Raw genomic sequence first — 22228 nt, 5'->3', positions numbered from 1 at the left:
AAGAAAGATTACAGCCTTGGAAACCTTATGGGGCAGTTCTACTCTGTCCTATAGGGTCACTATGAGTTGGGATCAACTTGGCAGCAGTGGGGTTTTTTTTTGGGGGGGGGAAGGATTTGCATTATATATTATTTATTTTGAAACTTTTAAAAACTGGTAACTTAAAATGTTTTAATTCTTGATCAGAAAAGACTGACATGTTAAAGAGAAAACCTATTTATCAGATTGAAACAAACTAGATTTTTAGATTTGTGGCTTGTGGAGAGACCCATCTTGTCTGTTACAAATGAACATACTTTTTGAAGTAGTAACAGCTATGTAAAAGTTATGTGGAAAAATAAGGGCTATGTATCTTTTTAATGAATGGTACAAAGCAGCATAATACCACAAATGATTAAATTGTTGATTTCTAATCTGAGAATAAATTTCACAAATTTATATAAAACTGGAATGTATCAGTGTTCAAAATCAGTTATAGTTAACTTCTTTAGAGAAGAATATATGCTGCAATGTATAGCTATTTATTTTGAATAGCTAATCCTTTTAAGGCAATCCAGCTCAAGCATCATGTATAGCATGTGGTTAATAACTGCAGGCATAAGCTTTTGAAGTTTTACTTCTTGTTGCACATTTCAAAAGGTCAATTTTGCTTTATGGTGGTAGGCACTATTGAATTACAGGTGTATTATGTAATGTTTTTAATCCCAGGTTTACAGAGTAGGCCTAGAACCTCAGTGGCTGTTCATTTCAGCCCTCTAAGGACGGAAGTTTCACTTTTCACAAGAGACCCCTACTGCTGATATTTTCCTCTCCCTTCTGAAAATGTGTCCTAAAGGTGGTTTCAGCTCTGGATCATCTGCAGCATTTCAGGGGACCTTGGTGCTTAATAGCATCTATACCTCTTTCGGTATCAACACAATTGATGTGATATTTCATCTGCCTCTCCCCTAACGTTTGAGCTGATTCTTCATTTCTGTTTGTACCAGACACACTCTGGCAGGGGTAGAATTATCAGGAATGATGATTTAGGGTGGACATGGATCTACTCAGCTCAGCAACTGGCAGGAATATGGAAGTACAGGCTTTGCCCCTTGACATTTAATGTAGGGCAAAGTATATCTATCTCAGATAGGTACCTGCCAAATGGAGAGGTATACAGCTTTATGCCAGTCAGTCACAGTCTTCAAATCAGTTACTTTGTCCAGGTGGGATGCCATAAGATGTGACAGATATTCCCTGAATCTTCATTCATGATTCTAAAATATGATTTTAAAGCTGTTATAGATTATAAAGAATGACAAGTAGCACTTAATATTATTTAGTAAACCCAGTTTATTTACATAATACATATTTTGCCATGCAGCATACTGAATTGCACTCAGTATAATAAAAAAGACAAGCACAGTCTTGCTATCTGAAAATGGTTTTATATAGAAAGATAATTGTTTCTTAAATGATTTAACTACAACCCTATAAATCACTATAGACAATTTAAAACAGCCATGAATAATTTTAAAATGTACTTTTAAAATCTGTAAGTAAAGAGCTTTTATAGTTTACACATTGGTCAAATTCAAACCAGTCTTTTAATGCTGTAGCCGAACAGTGTACTTTTAATCTTGTTTTAATAACAAATCTATAAAAACAAAACTAACTTAAATATACATTATTACAAGGCTCAGATTTGTAGGCAGATTTTAAATAGTTATTCTTTAATGTTAACAATGTCTTAAAATTTTTGCCAGTAGTGCTCTGCACACAGTAGGTGGTCAATAAATGCTGACTTACAGAAGTTTTTATAGTTGACAGCAATCCACATTCATTCATTCCCTACTTTATAATAAATATATAACAGTAAAGATAAAAATGAGAGAGCATAGCTTTCTTACAGTATTTAACATTTTCATAAAATGTTGAAATAATTACACAGTGTAACTCTCCTACAGTCAGACCTGTATGCCTTTGAAATTCAAAGAAACATTCTTAAAATAAAAAATACAGTATGTTTTTTATCAATTCAGATGGCAAGAATTAATTAATACCCTATAAGAAGAAAAAGAATATTTCTAAAAATTAAAAGAGAATGAAACAATGTTCATATATTTTTATTCTGAGAAGACTTTACAATAAAAAAAAGGTTCCAGACCTAAAAGTAGTGGACTTTTCCCTTATTTTAAAAATAACTATACTCAGTGTTTTTTATTTGGCCAATATGGCAAAATATCTATTTAAAAGCAATAATATATAAGCCAACGAGGGTTGTTTTAGAGGAAATACAGCCTATTACTGTTAAACCAAAATCTATTATCATTTAGCACATGGATCAAATGTGTGGCCTTATGAAGTAAAATAGCCATTTTCAAAGTAGCATTCCATCATAGTAAAGGGCACAACACAGTGCGCCCTTGTTGAGCCTACGGGGGGGAAATTCTCCCTGCTGAGATACTAGCCTGGGGAATTATATTCCAAAAACACTACACTGAAAAATACAAAATCTTACAGATGCATAAACTGAAGCACGATGAAGTAACTTTCCTATCAAGAGACATGAAAGGCATTTTGGGCATAAGCTTTACCATCAGTCAACACTTTTTCTGAAATTTAGTAATGCTAATGTTCTGAAAATACACGAGTAATTAAAATAGCTTATGTGAACTCATTAAGAAACTTGGGTAATATTTTATATTCCAACGAACAACGTAAGTTTGTTACGGACTTCTGCTTTAAAGGACTTCATTAATGCATACGAAAAGATCAAAGAAAAAGAGGGGTACGTTGTATGACAGGGCAGCGATATATATAAGACCAAATGTTGTATGTCAGGTTCCAGATATTAGCTAGTATATCAATACTTTATGAGTTATTGATGCAATGCTAATACATGCGTAAACAGAGGAAGACTGGAGCCCAAGTGAATAAGCACATTTACCAGATGGGGCATCTGCATGACTTTGTTCTAAGGCTTAAGGTTCATTTCAGCGTCAAGACTGGGCCATCTGGATCCTATGGCCTTGAAAGTAGCACCCATATACCCACAAAATTTAGGACTGCAAATTCAGAGAGGTGAAAGCTCTTATGCTATGGGAATTTTTGGAACCAAAAAATCTGCAATCCACTTACAAGAATTCAGTGTCTAGATAAGGAATTAAAAAGCCTAGATGGCTAATAACTTGGTTATTAGACCACAAAATTTGTCACCTAATCATGTAATCAGTTTCTAATGTGATTCTTATCTGATAGAAAACGACAAAGTTCTTCTCAACACCTCTCTTAACTAAAAGGAGTAGAAGTTTAAAATTTCTGTTCTGGCAAACTAAAAAATCCAATGTTCCTAGAGAAGGGAGAATCTACAGCTAAAGAAAATTATACCTAAGTGCCAGTTTCTCACAAAGCATGTATTTAAAGGCTAGTGATTATTCAAAAATCACAATCATAGCTTGTGGCATCCCTTGCCTTGATCAGGCACTTACACTTGATCATCTACTAAAAAATTCTTCCATTAAAGTAGTCTGACAGGATGACTCCATTTCCTAATGGAGATAAGCCCTTCCTAAGGAAATTAAGCTGGTGTTAAGTAAAATGAATCCTATCTCTACAATGGTTTAACATTCATTGCTATTATTCGAATGTTTCTTATGAATGCCAACTAATTTTCATTTTCTGTACAAGCAGCAAATGAGTAGTTTTAAGGGCCTGTAAAACAGTTATTACAGACCCCCAAATGCATTTTTCCATTTTTATAAAATATTACTCATGATACATTAAATGAGGAAAAGAAAAAACAACAGCAAGAATCTTAGAATTAGTGGGGTACACAACTCCCCATCAAAATATTGCTTCACAACTGAATACACCAGATGGCCATACCTGAATTCACAAATGTCACACATAGTCAGGACAAGGCTTGGTATGTCTGTACTGCATGACATACACAGTTGACTGATGCCACCAATACAACATCACTACTGCAAGGATATGCCATATTTGGTGGCTTGATCCGAGGTAGTTGAGTTGTCCTGATAGGGAAAACAAAGAAAAGAATATTGACTGTAATATTTTGATATTAATGGAAAAATAGTTTTCTATCTCCGGCCTTGGAAGTATGGCTTAGAGGAGAATGATTGTAGTGGTCCCAGAGTGTCTGGAGACTGAAAGATTAATTCAGACCCATTTTTCATGAATATTTTTTAAAAAGGATGAATTTATATTTGAGTCTAATTTTAAGGTTTTATTCAGTAAGTACATTGGTGTGTTTCAAAATCTCACTTGGTTAAATTCAGGATTTTGACTTTTTGTCTCCCACATCTCAACTGATATATTCTGGTGGAATGAAGAAAAAATATTACATAAGAGTTGAGAGAGGCAAAGGAGATGAGTGCTACAAATCATATAAGAGCCTTCTGTGTTTTGCTATGAATCTGCTAGAAGCACTTTTTTTATTTCAAGCAAGTCTTCAAGGAGAAAGCTCAGACTGGAATCTCAGACTATCTAACAGAATGATCTGCAGAATTTAATTGGTAATCAGTTAACTAAGGTCTATGACTTTATATACAACTTAATTTCTTTGTGGCCAAAGGTTCAATTCCAAGAAGATATAATGATTAACATGTGGGAAGCTTCTCAAGCTTTCTCAGCAAATAACAAAACACAGAGATATGGAGACTTCAACATAAATAACTTTTCCTTATTTGTGGTGCTTCTATGGTCATGGAATGTAAATACTGTCTTACCTACTCTCTCTGACCTAGAAGAATAATTAGTACAGTACTGGGATTTTAAAGTGTAAGTGAACAGGATACTTTCCGCAGGGGCTTTTAATCTTTTTTGTGCCCACAGACCCCCGACAGGCTTGTGAAGCCCAAAGACCCATTTTTAAAAACATACACTAAACAGGATTACAAAGAAAACTGATTATATTTTAATACAGGTATCACAGATCTACTCAATTCTATCACAGACACATCTTAGGAGTCTTTGGACCCATCAAACACCACTGTGATCTTGATGTATTTTGAAAAATTTGACCTAAGCTGTTAAAGTTTTTAGGTTTAATATTTTTTTTTTTTAGTTTCATAATAAAGACTCACTGTCCGCACTTGTCCACCACCTCACCACCACCATACAATGCTTTTCTTTATAGCCAGGGGTGGCCAGAGGAGGTTTTTAAGCCATTCACCCATGAACCTCTTGAGGCTTTATTTATCACTTTTATCTGTAAAGACTTTTCATTTTTTGAGGTGTCCATATAATCACTGCTCTAATGTTCCTCTACTCAACTACACATTCAGCTACGGAGCACATTTACGTCAAGCTGTCTTAGAAAGTTAAGTTATATAACATTTCACCTTTTATAAGTGTCTTTTTGACCTTTTATAGGTGTCTTAAACAGACTGGTAACTCCTGAAGTGTAGAGAACTTTCATTCTTCAATTTTCTACATGTTGCTTTTATTATTTATTAACAGAGGCATAAAAAAATGCATTTTACCAGAACTGTTTTCTGGGGAAAAGTGTGGTCCTGCTTGGAAGTTGAGTGCTCTTCAATTCAGGGACAATGTCCCAGTTATGTTCCAGAATCCTAATATCAACACTCCAGTTCTCGTTTGTATTCCATTATTTAAAATTCAGTAGTGAAAAATCAAGTCCACAGAGGAATGCCGAGGATTTATGGTCTATTTATTCTCTAGATCAGTGTTTCTCATCCTTTCATCTGCCCAAACACACCTAAGGACTGGCACAACCCCATCTTCAATTCACTATGGCAGTGATTCTTAGCCCAGTAGGGAAGGTGGGGGGACAAGCTTGCAGTTTGAATTTAAACTATATTCTACTTCCAGTCCTCCCCTCCCCACAACTGAAAAATCACCGCTTTATGATTTTTTTTTATGACTCAAGTCAAAGATAGCCTGGATTTTCATGATTCTGTCCCTTTATAGAATTGTCCTTACTCAACCACAACTTCATTTATAGTATTAAGATTAAGGGACATCGTCATTGTAATTGCTAACCTTTATTGAATGCTTACCACTTGCTAGAAACTATGTTAAATGTTTTATGTTCCTTTTATCATCTCATCCTCACAATAGCTCCATGAGATAAAGTATTACTTCCAGGTTTCAAATGAGGAAACTGGACCTGAGAACCTTATAATGTATATACTGTGAAGTGACTCTAAACCTGGCTTCTGTTCATTATCCTTCTCTTATTTTCCTTTGTCATTTTTCTTATTTCTTGTTTCATATCTCTCTCTCTATATAAATTATTTTTAAAGGACAATTGGCATATAAGGAAGTAAATGACAATTGATGACGAGTGCTCGACTTTTTAAAAAAGTGACTGGGAGTCAGAAGACTCCAGAGTTTAAACCTCAGTTCTGTTATTACTTCATAATCTGTGAAATGGTGATAACCCCACCTACTGGTTTCAACCCATTTCGTCAGCATGAAAGGAAAACTCTGTGAAAGCTCTTTAAAAGTTAAAGTTTGGGACTAGAAGACCCATTCTATAATCAATAACAATGAAAACTCAGTTTTGATGGTCTGAATCATATACCTCAAGCATATGTTTAGAATGATAGCCACAAAACCACTATAAAAGAGATACCTACCTGGAAAGTACCTTTCTGGAACTTTGGAAATGTAGAATAGAAAGGCAAGAAGAGCAATCATATACATCACAATTACACGAGGTGCAAAGTCCTGAAAAGCAAAACATGTTTTTTTTTTCACAGATCTTCCTACTACTGTCACTGAATTCTCAATTTAATATAATCTAGTGGTGGAATTTAAAATTGTTAAATGTGAATTGCTTTTGCAGATATTCTTCAATAACAGAAACCTTGCTCTCAATACTGCAGGAAGCAGTCCACAAAAATGGAGCATAGAGAGTATCCTAATGGAGTAAGAGTTTTAATGCAGTGAAGGTCCAACATTTACAGTGTAGGTAACACGGTTGGGAGGCATGTGGGAAAGGAGTTCCCAGTTGCATAAGCGAAGACACTGAAGACCAGGGACTTGGGGCTGGAAAAGACTCAAGAAGTTCTGCCCAATACAGAAATCTCTTCAACATCCTGGATAAATGATCCTCTTAAATATTACTACACAAAGTAGTCCACGTCACTGCTGAAGCTCTAACGGAAAGCTTTTCTATACTCTGAGAAAATCAGCCAGCTGTAACTGATACATATTATTCCTAATTCTGGTTCTAAACTTAATTTACCAAGAACCCATTTAAGAAATAAAAACAAATTCCCTTCCTTCTTCAAACACTTGAGAATTATAATGGTGCCTGCCATTGAGTCAATTCCAACTCATAGCAACCCTATCCTATATTCTTCAGACTAATAAATCTCGGATTTCTAAAATGTTCTAGAATACAACCCCACCCAAATCCCTAGAATTAACATTTCTGGAACTTTTCATCTTTGGTTAACTGCTTCTCTTTTCATCTTTCTGAAATCAGAGCTTATCAGCAAACTTCTCTGGAAAGCTCCCTTTGCTTCCTCACTGGAATGATCTGTGACGAGTTCCATCCTTGAGAACCACTGTCTATATCCTAAGCCATATTTCTATTTTAAGATTCCTGAACATGGGAATGTTCCCATTATTTTTCTGAGTTTCTTTAAAATCCACTGGCCTAATGGGTCTTGTTCTCTTTTCTGCCATTATATGCTTAAAAGGGATGTGTTCATCTCATTAAATCTAGAGTGGCGGTTCCCAAACCTGTTTTCTTTGCTTCTGTTTAGGGAATCAAAATTGCCAGAAAAATGATCTTTTCACAGATATCATGATCACTGAAGTCCCTTATCACTATACTCTCATCCCTTCTCCTACCAGTTCCTAATCTGAAGAAAGCATCACCCTTGTCCTTGATTTGGCAAAGTAGTCAGATCATATCACTCAGTTCACTCTACCACAGAACTTGCTTTCTTTTTAGTTTTATACTCACATGCTGCTACTCTGCTGTTGCCAACTTCACCCAAGTATATGTAAGCCTACTGACTAATAGTCCCCCCTCTTCTAATAAGATTTGATTCTTTTGAATAAAACCTGTCTTTCAGTTCCTACATTCCAGCAAAGGTCCCACTTCAACAAGTCTATGTGACTTTTGTCAGATTTTCTGGCTATTAACGTATGTTAAATTTTTCAAGTTTACCTTGTAACCTACACTTAAAGCATTTTTGTACGGATCTCTGAGAACATAAGTACTATTTCTAATACTCTTGGCAACACTGAGGAAATCACTGAAGTTCTTTCTAATGCACACCAACTGTTCCCCCGTAATACCTGGCTCTAATATTTTTTCTTTTACTTCTCAATTTACTTTCCTTGGTGGGTCAAACATGCTTCCACAGCTCCAACTACCAATACGGTGATGAGTTCCAAATCTTCATCACTAGTCTTAAACTCCGACCTAAATTCCACACCCTATCCCTACCTTTACATCCCATCGGTACCTCAAACTCAACACATCCAAGAAAAAATCCTTCCGAGTTACACCCCATCCACCCAAAAAAGCCAACTGCTTCTCCTTCTATACTTGTGTTATCAACATCATCACTGACCCAGCTGACAGAACTAGAAACCCTGCAGTCCTCTTCCACAGGTAAGGGACTTATGTACTTACACACTAAGAATAACAGAAAAAGAACTAAGAATGTACTAATTCAAAGGAAGACATCCAGGAAAAAAACAAAGACAGAAACAGCAGTTAGACTTCTATTTCTTCAAGGGATGGCTTATAAAAATTATGGCATTAATATACAATTAAAAATATGCTGTCAAATGACAAAAACCTCCACTTGGCCTAATTACACTACTTTATCCAAAAGGAATGAAGTTTTAAGGACAAAGAAAGGGGGAAAGTATTGAGTATACTCAACCTACCTGTACAATAGGAGCACCGACTCCTCCATTGAGCCAAACCCAGTGAAGAGTAGGGATCACTCCATATCCCGAAACAGAACAAAAGATGATAGAACGGAGTCTCTGCCATTGCTGTGTAAGGTAATTGGGATGAATCTGAGCAAAGAACACTGCCAGGATCATAGCAAGCACTGTGATCAAATACACTTGACGCCAATACTAGAATGAAAAGGAAACGAATTTTAATTATTATTTAATAAGGGAAGGAAAAAGGTAATTTTGGTTTTTACATTACACATTCTAAACTCTATCTACTTGATGTTTTCATTTCTAAACACGATTACTTTCCTTCCTTAAAAAATGCATGTGACACACAAATGTTAGGTTTCTTAGGATGGTAAACCAAATTCCATACTGAGCTGGTAAAAGACCACATTTAGTGACACAAAAGCATTTTTTTGAGTAGCTATTATGTGCTAGGCACAGTGTAAGTCCTGTAAAAGCAAAAATGACTATGATATGGACCCTCCTGCACCCGGTGGATAAGCTCATAGACTGGGATCTAGTGATAAGTACTGTAACTGAGTTATGAACAGAAGGTTGTAGAAACACAGAAGAGGGAGCAATTAACTTTACCTAGGGTAGCTAAGGAAATCCTGGTGGCATAGTGGTTAAGAACTATGGCTGCTAACCATAGTTGGCAGTTTGAATCCACCAGGCGCCCCCTGGAAACCTTATGGGGCAGTTCTACTCTGTCCTTTAGGGTCGCTATGAGTCGAATCAACTCGACAGCACTGAGTTTTTAGTTTCAACGAGGGTAGCTAAAAAATGCTTCACAAAAGAGGTGACATCTGAGCCAGGCACTGAGGAATATATAAGATTTTGTGGGAAGAGGGAACTCTCAAGGAAAAGGAATAGCACATGCAGCTGGGAAGTTTTGAGAAGGGAGGTTGAAAGGCAGGCAGACTGGTAGGCTATGGATTTTAAACTTCACCATGTTGGCAATGGGGAAATAAGTTCTTTAAGAAGCGGATGTTGTTTTTGTTGTTTGCCATCAAGTTGATTCCAACTCAGCGGCCCCATGTGACACAGAGAACTGCTTCATAGGGTTTTCTTGGCTGTAATCCTTACAGAAATGGATCACCAGGTCTTTCTCCTACAGAGAGGCTGGGTGGGTTTCAACCACCAACCTTTCAGTTAGCAGCTGAGCGCTTAACCACTGTGCCTCTAGGGCTCCCGACACAGTCCTTTTTCAAGGTGACTTATTAGAGAAATAACTCTGAAATCAGTGTGGAAAAGAAAGAGATAACAAGAAGCCGGCTAGAAGTTATTAGAATAGTTTATCCAAACAGAATGGAGCTTTGAACTCTTGTTGAGCAAAGAAGATAGATATGAGCACCGTATTCAGGAGATTTTTTTTTTTTTGAAATAATCTAAAGTATTAAGGGCTGACTGGATGAATGAGAGAACAGTGGAGGATGGCTTGGTGGTTTCTAGTCTGAAAGGCCAGGTAAATGGGTTCTACTGATGGAGTGAACGAACAAAGATGATCCGGATTTGGTGTGTGAGTGCATGTTGCGACGGGGGGTGGGGGTCAGAGGGAATGAAAGAAGGTTCATTTTTCTTTGTTTTTTAAATCATTATTGTTGTGCTTTAAGTGAAAGTTTACAATTCAAGTTAGTCTCTCATACAAAAATTTATACATACATTGTTCTGTGACCCTAGTTGCTCTCCCTATACTGTGACAGCACACTCCTCCTTCCACCCCGGATTTGCCGTGTCCACTTAACCAGCTCCTGACCCTCTCTGCCTTCTCACCTCACCTCCAGACAGGAGCTGCCCACTTAGTCTCATGTATCTACTTGAGCTAAGAAGCACACTCTTCACAAGTATCATTTTATGTTCCATAGTCCAGTCTAATCTTTGTCTGAAGAGTTGGCCTTGGGAATGGTTCTAGTTTTGGGCTAACAGTTTGGGGGCCCTGTCTTCCAGGGTCCCTCTGGTCTGAATCAAACCATTAAGTCTGGTCTTTTTACTAGAATTTGAGTTCTGCAGCCCACTTTTCTCCTGCTCTGTCAAGGACTCTCTGTTGTGTTCCCCATCAGGCAGTCACTGGTGGTAGCCGGGCAACATCTAGTTCTTCTGGTCTCAGGCTGATGAAGTCTCTAGTTTATGTGGCCCTTTCTGTCTCTTGGGCTAATAGCTTCCTTGTGTCTTTGGTGAAGTAAAATGTTCATTTTAAAATATACTAAGCTTGGGGTCTTATGGGATATTTATGTGACTAAATGAGCAGTTGAAAAGCTGGTCTTGAAGCTGAAAAGTTAGTATCATGTAGGACAAGAGTTCTCGCCCTGAACTCTAAGGACTTCTGGGGGCTTTTAACTCCCTGAAATCACCTGCCAAATTGTTTAGATGTGTGCCTAAATGTGCATTTTCCTGGATGGAGGGTCCATCATTTTCAATCTGATTCTAAAAACAGCCTGTGGTCCTTAAACGGTAAAGAGCCACTATAGCAATTGAGATGAATGTAAATTTGGGAATTAGTTAGATACCAGAGGGAAAACAACAATTTTTCCATTATATGATCATGGATTACATCAGCTCTTCGTTCTTTTTTCTTTTTAAACTATCCTGGGGACAGTTTTTCTGATTAGAGAATTACAAGTGTCCCACTGGTCTCTCTGATGATCAGATTTGATGTTTAGGAAGAGGTAACAGAAAATAGGCTTCAGAGAAATAATAAGAAACAAAACAATTCAAATATTACATGACTGCATTCACTAGCTCCTAGTTATTTCCTTTAATTTTTTTAAAAAATGTGAACAGATTACATGAAAATGAACAAATTATGAAAGATGAGTAGACATGAATAGTTCACTACTAAAATCAATAAACAAGGTTAACTGCATATACAATTACATGCTTCTGCTCCAAAGTAATTAGGTCTAAAAAAGCAAACAACTGACATGTATGTGGCTATAATTAACATGCAAAGCTTTTACCTATTCAAATGAAATTTATGTTTTCTCTTTGTTAGTTTTACACACCAGGTATGTTGACAGTTTTCTCCATTACTGTGTAGAGACAAATGTCCTGTTTAAGAATTCCCAAGTACTGCAGCCAATCCTCCCTTTAGGCAAATGTTGGGGACTGTGGCTTGGATCACCTGCTACATGGTGGGTGGGGATGAGGTGGACCTGGGCAGGACAGGCTCTAGTCCTTGTGACTTGGACCAGAACTAACTAGTAAGTATGCTACTCCTGAGGGAGAAGTGCCACTCTTACATAATGTGTCACAGTAGATCCATCTTGGCTTTGAAATGGAGGGAACTAAAAGAACAAAAAGTAAGAGTATGGTAGGAGAGCAGGAAGAAAAGAGAGTAAGATCGAAAGGGACCTTCTGAATGGGAGAGCTTAAGATGGACTTGGCCCATGGGAAGATTAAGTTTGTCCTCTTGCCTGGGATGATGAGGTGATAGGGTGGGGGCTCTATAAAGTTTGGCTGCATAACATTTTTAGGTCAGGTGCTATATTATCTGATCACAGTGTTTCAAGTGCTGCTTTTCACAAGGCAAAAACTGACTTTTGTAAACTTAGGGCTCAACATGGCCAGAAAACATAGCTGATCTAGAACTCAGAGACATCTGATACTCATTAAAGACACTCACCACCCATGTGGACTGTCTCTAGGCCTACCCCTAGAGCATAAGATTGTGGAAAGGAAAATGTTTCCTGTAGAAAAATATGGGACAATACACTCACAGATACACTTTTTTTTCAGAGAGCAGCATAAAGGATACGAAGCGAAAACAGAAAGCAGCAGCCAGCTTCGTAATTTAATCAAGTGCTAACTTTGTTTAACTTCAATTCTATAAACACAAAAATAACAGATATGAGAAACCAGATAGAAGTGGGAACCTTAATAATTCAATGTCTACATTAAGTTTTCAGAGACCGACTTTATATATTATTTTTTCTCAATGGAAAATTAGTAAAATCAATATGAAATTGATAAGAGATGGTAGAGATCACAGGGCCCTTTCAAAAAACAAGCGAGGCTATGCCTAAACAAGACTCTTCTGTTTCTTCTATAAGTTAATTATATACTTACTTACAAAGTATACATACTTACAAAGAACCATGGCAAAAAACTCAAGATCTACAAGAAAGGTAGAATGTAAAAAGCTTTAAGCTGCTTACATTATTACAATAAAATGCATAAAATACTCCCGAGACATAGCAGCCCAGTATTCCGATAGAAATTCCTGCATAATCTAATGCCATCCATCTCCGACAGGTTTTTTCTGACCGATGACAGGAAAAAAGATGATAGCCCACAGAGCAAAGCATACAGACCTATGGAAAATAAAACAAATCTTAGCAAAATGAAACAGAGAAATTAAAGCAACTTGTGCATAATGTTCAGTCAAGTGGTTAAGAGCACAGGCTCTCTAGTCAAACAGACTAGGGCTTGGATTCTAGCTCTGTCCCTTACTAGCTGGGCAAGCTATACCATTTTTCTAAACCTTAGTTTCCTCATGGGTAAAATGGGGATAAGAATCATAGAGAAATTCAAGAATGACATCTAATTTTAAGATGGAAAATTTTTTTATTGTTGTAGTTAACTGAAAGTTTATAATTCAAGTTAGTCTCTCATACAAAAATTTATACATACATTGTTATGTGACCCTAATTGCTCTCCCTATACTGTGACAGCACACTCCTCCTTTCCACCTGATTTCCCGTGTCCATTCAACCAGCTCCTAACCCTCCCTGCCTTCTCATCTCACCTCTGGACAGAAGCTGCCCATTTTGTCTCATGTATCTGCTTCAGCTAAGAAGCACACTCTTCATGAGTATCATTTTTATGTCCCACAGTCCATTCCAATCTTTTTTTGAAAAGTTGGCCTCGGGAACTGCTTCAGTTCTGGGTTGACAGAGAGTCTGGGAGCCATGCTTTCTGGGGTTCCTCCAGTCTCAGTCAGACCATGAAGTCTGGTCTTTTTACTAGAATTTGAGTTGTGCACCCCACCCTTCTCCTGCTCTATCAGGGACTCTCTGTTGTATTCCCTGTCAGGACAGTCATTGGTGGTAGCCAGGCACCATCCAGTTCTTCTGGTCTCAGGCTGATGGAGTCTCTGGTTTATGTGGCCCTTCTGTCTCTTGGGCTAATATTTTCCTTGTGACTCTGGTGTTCTTAATTCTCCTTTACTCCAACTGGGTGAACTGGGACCAACTGATGCATCTTAGATGGCTGCTTTGCCACTCACCAAAGTAAAACGGAAAAATTTTAAATGAACAGCAAAGTAGTGGGAAAATTATACAATTTTTTTTTAAAGTATCAATTGAAGCTTATTTTGATCTGTGAAGGAGTAATTTACTTTTTAAAATGTGTTTATTATAAAAGTAATACATGTCAAAAAAATTAAAAAAAAAAAGATTTGTATGATGTAAGAAATATAAGCCCTATCCACCCAATCTATTCCCCTACACGTAGCCGCTGATAACATTAGTTATGTGTCCTTCCAGATATTTTCCATACATACAAAAATACCTATATGTCTTTACACACACACACAAAATATATACATACATTTTTTATTATACAAATGGAATCATACTATACATTCTGTTCCACAATTTGCCCTTTTCACTTAAGACTTTTCATGTCTGTATAAGATTTCATTGTATAGAGTTTACTTCTAAGTTCTAAGTTTAACATGGGTTTGTTGTTCTCCCCCCCAAAAAAACAAAAACAAAAACTCATGACTTATGTTGACTTTATATGATTACCGATTTGGGAGCAAAACTGATCCCTATCAGCTACTCAACGATTAATAAGGCTTCTATAGCTGAACTCCCTCCATCCATCAAGTACTTACTGTGTGTGATGCACTAAGGATGCAAAGATGATAAATGAAACTTCTAATCTCAGCGATTTTTCAGAAAAAAAAGAACACATATGATTTAAGAAGTCTTATAGGAAATCTAGTGCAGACAGCAATCAGAAAACAAAGGAGGAAGGGTCTCAGCTCTGAGGGTGTATGTGTGCATTTGTGGGGTGGAGTGGTGGGTGAAAAGAAACTCCATAGAAGGGCTGTCACCTGAGGTGGATCTTAAAAGGCTGAGCTGTATTCATCAAGGACATAAGAAAGGTGTGCACATATTTACTGGAAGGGTCTACAAGAAAAGGGAGCATGTTGAGAAATATAGAACCATTAAAGAATGTCATGTGGCCTTCTTCATGACATGATGACAAGTCCTATAAATCAAGAAGTTTTAACTTCAATATGGATGTGTGTGACTACTGAAGATTCTAATGCAGCCTTACAGAGGCTGGAGGATGGACTAGAATGGCTGAGAATGGAGATAAAAGGTTATGTGAGTAGCTTTGGGGAGCAATGACAAGGGCCAATTTAAGCCACTGGCAGTGGGGGTGGAAAAGATGGGACAGGTAAATGATATAAAGTAGGTCAAACTGATAAACATTTTGTAAACAACAGCTCGGTAGTGAAATGTTCATCTAACTATTCTAAGTTGTTAGATGCTGTCGAGTCGGTTCTGACTCATAGCAACCCTATGTACAACAGAACAAAACACTGCCTGGTCCTGTGCCATCCTCACAATCGATTGTTCCCATGTCTGAGCCCACTGTTGCAGCCACTGTGTCAGTCCATCTTGTTGAAGGTCTTCCTCTTTTTCGCTGAACTTCTACTTTTGCCAGCATGATGTCATTCTCCACGGATGGTCCCTCCTGATAACATGTCCAGAGTGAGACGAAGTCTTGCCATCCTTCTTCTAAGGAGCATTCTGGCTGTACTTCTTCCAAGACAGATTTGTTTGTTCTTCTGGCAGTCCAGGGTATATTCAATATTCTTTGCCAACACCATAATTCAAAGGCATCAATTCTTCTTCGGACTTTGTTATTCACCGTCCAGCTTTCGCATGCATATGAGGCGACTGAAAATACCATGGCTTGGGTCAGGTGTACCTTAGTCCTCAAAATGACATCTTTGCTTTTTCACACTTTACAGAGGTCTTTTGCAGCAGATTTGCCCAATGCAGTATGCCATTTGATTTTTTGACTGTAAAATGGTCCTCTAACTATTCTATAGTCTGGTCATTACACAAACCTAACTTGCCCCCATAGTGTCGATAGAAATACTCAATAACAATATATTTAACCACAACTTCATTTCTTCATCTACTGCCTAAAATCCTTACTCGTCTATGGCTAAATTAAACTTAACTCTAAGAATTTTAGTTATCTCTTTTCTCAGATTATTCTTGAGATTCAATACAATAAATCAGGAGAATATCAAATATGTATATTCTCATTTGACAGGGAAAGATGGCATCGACATCATGCTGAATGACACAAGAGCAGTTCACAAAACAGCGAGGAGAGATGATCATATCTTGGAAGTTGGTAGACAGGTTAAGTAAACCAGGTAGGCAGGCAGGCAAGCAGCCATGTACACACAAAGGTCTGGAAGAATTCTAACTCAAACATCAAAAGCAGTTACCTCTGGAAAATGAAATGTCAAGTGATGCTTATTTTTTCTATACTTTTTTCTTTCTTGAATTTCTACATGAGTATGTCTTATGGTAATAAGAAACAACAATAAAACTAATTTCATCACGAAAAGGAAAATAATATGAGAAAAACTATGGTATTAAAGGGAAAGTAAAGGCAATAGTTTGAATAAAAAAACCTGGGTTTTAAAAAAGTTAACCTATAATAAGCATGCCCTGTTTAAAAGGGGATATGTTGGTAGAAAGAGTTCCTTAAAAAATCACGGAAAAAAACTCTAGTGAAAGGAGCATGTTTCAGTTATCTGGGAAGTTTACTTATGTGGAATATCTTACTCCATCAAGGGAAACAGACAATTACAGTATTATTCACATTCGACATTCAAGCTCCTTAGCATTACAACAAAACAGTTTGCGATCTGGCCCTTGCCTATCTCTCCAGCCTTATCTTTTTCCACTCTCCTAGGATCCAACCATAGAGACGAAAACCTGCAATCCCAAAAAGTGCTAAGCAGTCTCTTCCTTCTGAGTCATTATACAAACTATTTTTGTCTGCTTACATGCCCTGCCTCACTCCTTCCTATCTGGGTGACTTGGTCTTTATGACACACTGGTTTTGTTCAGCACCGTAGCCCAGGTGCCTAGCACAGTGCCTGGGTATATACAGGAGGCATTCAAAAAACATCTGATGAACTGAATGTAACGAACTGAATCTAGGGAAAGGTATTCTCTGTCTACTTTTCCTCTTGCAGCCTCTTACATCTTGCTCTTATCTCATACAAGTACCTCTGGCAAGGTCCAATGGCCCTAAATTTACAGTCTACTATCCAAACGGTACTCTATTAATCCTGTTAGCAGGAAAGCACTGAGTACAGGTTGTCCCTAACTTATGATGGTGTTCTGTTCCGACAACTCTGTTGTAAGTCGTTTCTGACGTAAGATGAATACCTCATTTTTTTTTTAGTTTTCATTATTATTGCCTTTATTATCAGTATCTTTATAAATCTGGCAGTGTTTTGAACAGTAAATCACAAAACTGAACATTTTTCAAGAGAACATCTGAGAATGATAACATCAGCAAATTATACTCTGCAACGTATTACTAACGATAAGCTGTACAAAACAAACAAAAACGGTTCGTTATAACTCGAATATGTCAAGTTGGAGACTACCTACATATAAAATAGGCAGGAGTGAGAAAAAAAAATGTTGTTTTTAAAAATTTTTAAATTAAAAATTAAATATTTATCAATATTGATAAAATATACTTAAGATTTACTCTGCTGCCCGCTGACCTTAAGATTTTGAAAAAAATCAGTGAACACGTTATAAATATCATAAAAATAAAAAGAAATGGTCTTTTTAAGTAGAGAAGATGTGCTCATTTGTCTTTATCAAGTTGTACAGCATGTAACACAAAGATTACTACATCAGGAGTTAGAGAACAGTGTTTTACTGTCCTGCTGAATAATCCTAGGCAATTCACTGTAACACGCTGGGTTTGTTTCTTCATTAGAAGTTATAATTATTCACTATTTTTAGTTTCTCAACGCAGTGTTTCCTTAGGCCAGTATGGAATGAAGATGTATTCCCTGAACTAACATCAGCTGTGGCTGGGTAGTTAAGGGATAAAGGCATAAAAAGAGAGGAAAACATGGGCTTCTCAAAGTGGGTAGTACACACATAACTAATGGTATAAACTAGTTTTTGCATTTATGAATGATTATTATTAAAAGCAATTTAGTCTATGCTCAGAATTTAAAAATTTAACCATAAAGAAATTGATTCATTTCCCTTATAAAACTGGAGATGGACACGAAGAGATGTTTTGGCTCTTATCAGAATAAAAATTAAACCTGAGGAAACAAACAGATAGTAGTATTTCCCTCAAAGAAATTGAAAATATTATGCCAGAAACTGGATTTAAAACAAAGGGGAAGGAAAATGTTTTTGATGTGTTTCTTGGTCATCTGAGTCCAAAATTTTAACTTGAGTAACGTAAGTAAAGCTATGAAGTAAGGTCTGAAATAAAATGATACCTAATAAAAACAACACCTGTGCAGTTGATTTATGGGCTTAGCCCCCTCCCCTCAACTGAGCAGCAATGGCTAACTGCAGGGACTGCTGGTCTGTGTTCGGAGAAAGGGGGAAAATGGCTTTTTCTTTTCATTTTTATGTTTTTCTGTACTCTCTGAATTTTTAAATTCTATTAAAACATTTTAATTCTTAAAATGTCAACAAGATTATAGCCCGCATTTGCTTTCTTCTTTAAAATTATCTATTTGGATATCTATTTAATGTCATTCTTAAAGACACTTCTACAGATTACATTTTAAAGGTACTTAGTAATGAATGCGGAGCCCTGGTGGCACAGTGGTTAAGAGCTCGGCTACTAATCAAAATGTTAGCAGTTTGTATCCACCCGCCGCTCCTTGGAAACCCTATGGGGCAGCTGTACTCTGCCCTATAGGGTCGCTATGAGTCGAAATCGACTCGATGGCAACCGGTTAGTAATGAAAATACTGAGGAACTAACATACAGGAGGTAGAGGGAAGGAGAAAGTGAAAGTTTTTGAAAGCAGCAGAGTGGAAAAAGATCAAAGGAAGAGTGAAATTACCATTAAAAGAACAGACCAAAAGATCAATACCAGTAAAACAAGACATTAAAAAAGATGGTACAGAAACAAAAACCCATTGCCGTTGAGTCGATTCCAACTCATAGTGACCCTATAGGACAGAGTAGAACTGCCCCATAGGATGTCGAAGGCTGTAAATCTTTTTGGAAGCAGACTGCCACATCTTCCTCCCACGGAACAGGCTGGTGGGTTCGAACCACTGACCTTTCAGTAAGCAGCCGAGTGCTTAACCACTGTGCCACCAGGGTTTCTCGTACAAAAACAAACACAAAAATCAGGCATATTATATAAAGGAAAAAGATGAGAAATCTTCCCAAGCAAGCTTCCCAAGCAAGTTTTAAGTAGACAATAGTGTTCTACTTCAGTCAAATAGAGTATAATCAGAGAGATATATCCTTGTATTAATTTTAAAGCAAAGATATCAATAAAGGTAAAGAGAAAAGGAAAGACAATTTTTCCATCTTTGAAACTTATTAGATTTCAAATATATTGTCTTAACAACCTACAGATATACTCTTACAATATCATGCTTTGTGCTTGGACTATGAAAGGAAATAAACTGACCTACATGCTATTTTGGAAGCTCTTTAAAGCAAAAGGTGGGCCTGAAGTGAGGTCACTTGCCCAATTTGCCTGACTGAAGTTTTTTTGGCCAATAATAGTGTCTGTGAAACGACTTACCTGGAAGCAGAAAAGACAAATAGAGCAAATTACAAAATCTTCTCTGGATGCACTTGCTGAAGGTAACACGGATGTCATGTCATATATTCCCAGTGTGAAGAAGAGAAAGAAACCCAGCAAATGACTCCAGATGTTTACCGTCTCATTAGATAAAATAAACAAACTGGAAAATAAACAAACATACACTTTCTGTCCAGCTTTAAAATCAGTAATTATCTTTCTCATTGTCATTTGTTTAGCTTTAAAATCAATGATGATGATAACTACATTTTATCACATTTATTAGGCACCAGGTCTTGTATAGCATTTTGCATACATACTTTCATTTAACCCTTATTACTCTCTGAAGCAGAGATTGTGATTGCCTTCATTTTACAAACGGGGAAAGTAAACTGAGAGGTTAACTTTTCCTCAAGGTCTCACAGCTATTAAGTTGCAGTTCTGGATACCCAAGTCTTTTTGACTCAACAGTCCAAACTCTAAAGCACTCTATTTCCCACTCCATGAAATTTGGGCCCTATCATCAGAGGACCACTGCTACATGGGCATAAAATATTTAAGGCAATTCACTGCCTGTTGTATCCTTGTGGATCTCCAGATACACAGCAGGGCCCAGCTCTGATTTCCTGTGTAATTACTCACGCCCAGGAGGCATTTGGTGTAAATCAGTAATTGGGATTCAAATTATGAAGTCCTGTGGGTCATTCACTCAAGTACCAACCGAGCGAAGTCACCTTGTGACGGCAAGTCACTGAAACACTTTCAAGGCAGGGAGAAAGGAACTGAGGAAAGACTATGCTCAAAAGATCAAGAACTAAACACGTGGTTGCGGCCTGAGCAATTCAACAACCCACATTCCAGCACTGGGGTTTGCCACTACAGTGACCTGAAGCTAACCAATATCTGCATTTTAATTCTAAGTCAGGTGCTTTATTTAAGTATATACAGTGAGTTTTGACAGAACTAGAACACTGATTTTTCAATTGTTTTAAACAAAAGCCGTCCAGGGATTCTTGGATTTAAAGATTTCTAATGAATATAAAAGTTCTTTTCATAAATGCTTCTGTGGTGCTGTAGACCAGGTTAAGTGCTCCGTTATAAGTTCTATTTACTACACGGCTTTTCCTACACAGCATCTATCACATTTATCACAATGGTGATTATATAAAAGTATAATTATCTCTTTAATGTCTGTCATCCAGGCTAGACGTGGTAGCTTCCTGATATCAAGAGCCAGGTCTGCTGTTCTCTGCAGGACCTGGTACAGTGCCTGGCACCTGGCAGGGAAACAAGTATTTCTTGAACGAATAAATCTGGGGTTTCTAAATACATATATATATATATATAATATATCGACTTATTTCCAATTATATAGGCCTTTATCTGGCCCAAAGTATCTGAATTCCCACAGGGCTGCTCTAAAAAGAAAGCAAGCTTAGGAATACACAGAGGCAAGTTATGGCTAAGCCATTGTCAGCTGGGTCCATTCCAACATGTATCCCAGTAAGTACCAAATGGGATTAAGAACGTAAAAGCGCTGTGAAAACAGCAAAGGCCATAGAGTTGGTAATGATCATCACTGTTACTATAACTATTACTACGCGCATCAAATAGCCGGCGTGGACAATGAGAAGGGAGAGGCGATGGGAAGGCACGACAAGGATGGGCCAGCGAGGAAGTGACAGGCACGGCAAAGAGCGGGGAACGAATCAGGCAGATCAGACAAAAAGGGTGTAGGTGAGAAAGAGGGGCCGCCGGCGCGCCCCGCGGAGGCCGCAGACTGTACCTCTTGATACACAGCCTGGAGGGAAGGTAGGCCCGGTAGCCGTCGGTGATGTACGGATTGTCCTTGAGGGACACGGGGATCTGCTCGTAGGTGTAGAGACGGATGCCGCGGGGCACCAGCACGGGCCAGTACTGGTAGCTGCCCAGTTCGATGTAATGCGCGCTCTTCAGCAGCTTCTGATGCATCGTTCCCGGCCGCCGCCGCTCCTCGCAAGGGGAGCTCGCCCAGACCCCGCCTCCCCGGGGAGGGGGCTTCGCCGCCGGAGCCCCCGCCCCGGAGCCCGCGGCCGCTGTTCGAGGTCCGACCGCCCCGGAGCTGTCCAGGCCCGGCTCCGTGCACTGAGCGGCCCCGCGTCAGCGCCGCTGAGGGTTGGCAGCGTCGCAGCCCTCTCTGACGTCAGGACGCCGCGGCGGGCCGCGCCCCGTTGGCCCTGTGTAGGGCTGGCGGAGCTGGGGCGGCGCGAGGGAGCTGGGGCGCGAGTGCCTAAGGCTCCAGCGCCGCAGTGTGGTGGCGCGTGGTCACCCCTCGCCAGTGAGAAGAGCAGAAGAGCACAGAGCTGAAAAAGTGGGTGCCCTCACCCGTTTTTAATTAGAGGGAATAGTTGTTAAATTTTGAAGAATCAAAGGGAAAAGAGTTAACAGGAAGAATGATAGAGCTGATTCGTCACCGGTTAGTTTATGCTTGGAATCACACAAACTTGGTTTCAGAAGGGACATTTGAGGTTGTTTATGC

The 22228-nt window shown here is 38.2% G+C and overlaps 1 protein-coding gene across 3 annotated transcripts; it reads right to left on the bottom strand.

Moving 5' to 3' along the window:
* Positions 1 to 108: 108 nt before the first annotated feature.
* PAQR3 (progestin and adipoQ receptor family member 3) lies at positions 109 to 21864 on the bottom strand. Of its 3 annotated transcripts, XM_004383115.3 has the most exons (6): positions 21497 to 21864; positions 19711 to 19873; positions 13062 to 13217; positions 8884 to 9081; positions 6606 to 6696; positions 109 to 4016 (listed from the first exon to the last, which is right to left on the bottom strand). In XM_004383115.3, the coding sequence occupies exons 1-6, from the start codon at positions 21679 to 21681 to the stop codon at positions 3883 to 3885; spliced, it is 927 nt and encodes a 308-aa protein (XP_004383172.2). In that variant the 5' UTR covers positions 21682 to 21864; the 3' UTR covers positions 109 to 3882. The 3 variants fall into 3 exon arrangements, with proteins under 3 accessions (XP_004383172.2, XP_023593374.1, XP_023593375.1); XM_023737606.1 differs by lacking the exon at positions 13062 to 13217; XM_023737607.1 differs by lacking the exon at positions 19711 to 19873 and having other exon boundaries at positions 21497 to 21583.
* Positions 21865 to 22228: the final 364 nt, after the last annotated feature.

Source organism: Trichechus manatus, unplaced genomic scaffold, assembly GCF_000243295.1.
Source record: "Trichechus manatus latirostris isolate Lorelei unplaced genomic scaffold, TriManLat1.0 scaffold00105, whole genome shotgun sequence".
Lineage (NCBI taxonomy): Eukaryota > Metazoa > Chordata > Mammalia > Sirenia > Trichechidae > Trichechus > Trichechus manatus.
This window is presented reverse-complemented; position numbering and strand designations above follow the sequence as displayed.

What these genes read in the sequence shown, in the direction of transcription:
- PAQR3 (XM_004383115.3), bottom strand. Translation starts at nt 21,681, where the DNA reads ATGCATCAGAAGCTGCTGAAGAGCGCGCATTACATCGAACTGGGCAGC. An exon ending in ATGCATTTTATTGTAATAAT is followed by an intron (nt 9,082 to 13,061) that starts GTAAGCAGCTTA and finishes TTTTCATTCTAG; the next exon opens with TATTGGCGTCAAGTGTATTT. An exon ending in TCGGTGCTCCTATTGTACAG is followed by an intron (nt 6,697 to 8,883) that starts GTAGGTTGAGTA and finishes TTTGCTTTTCAG; the next exon opens with GACTTTGCACCTCGTGTAAT.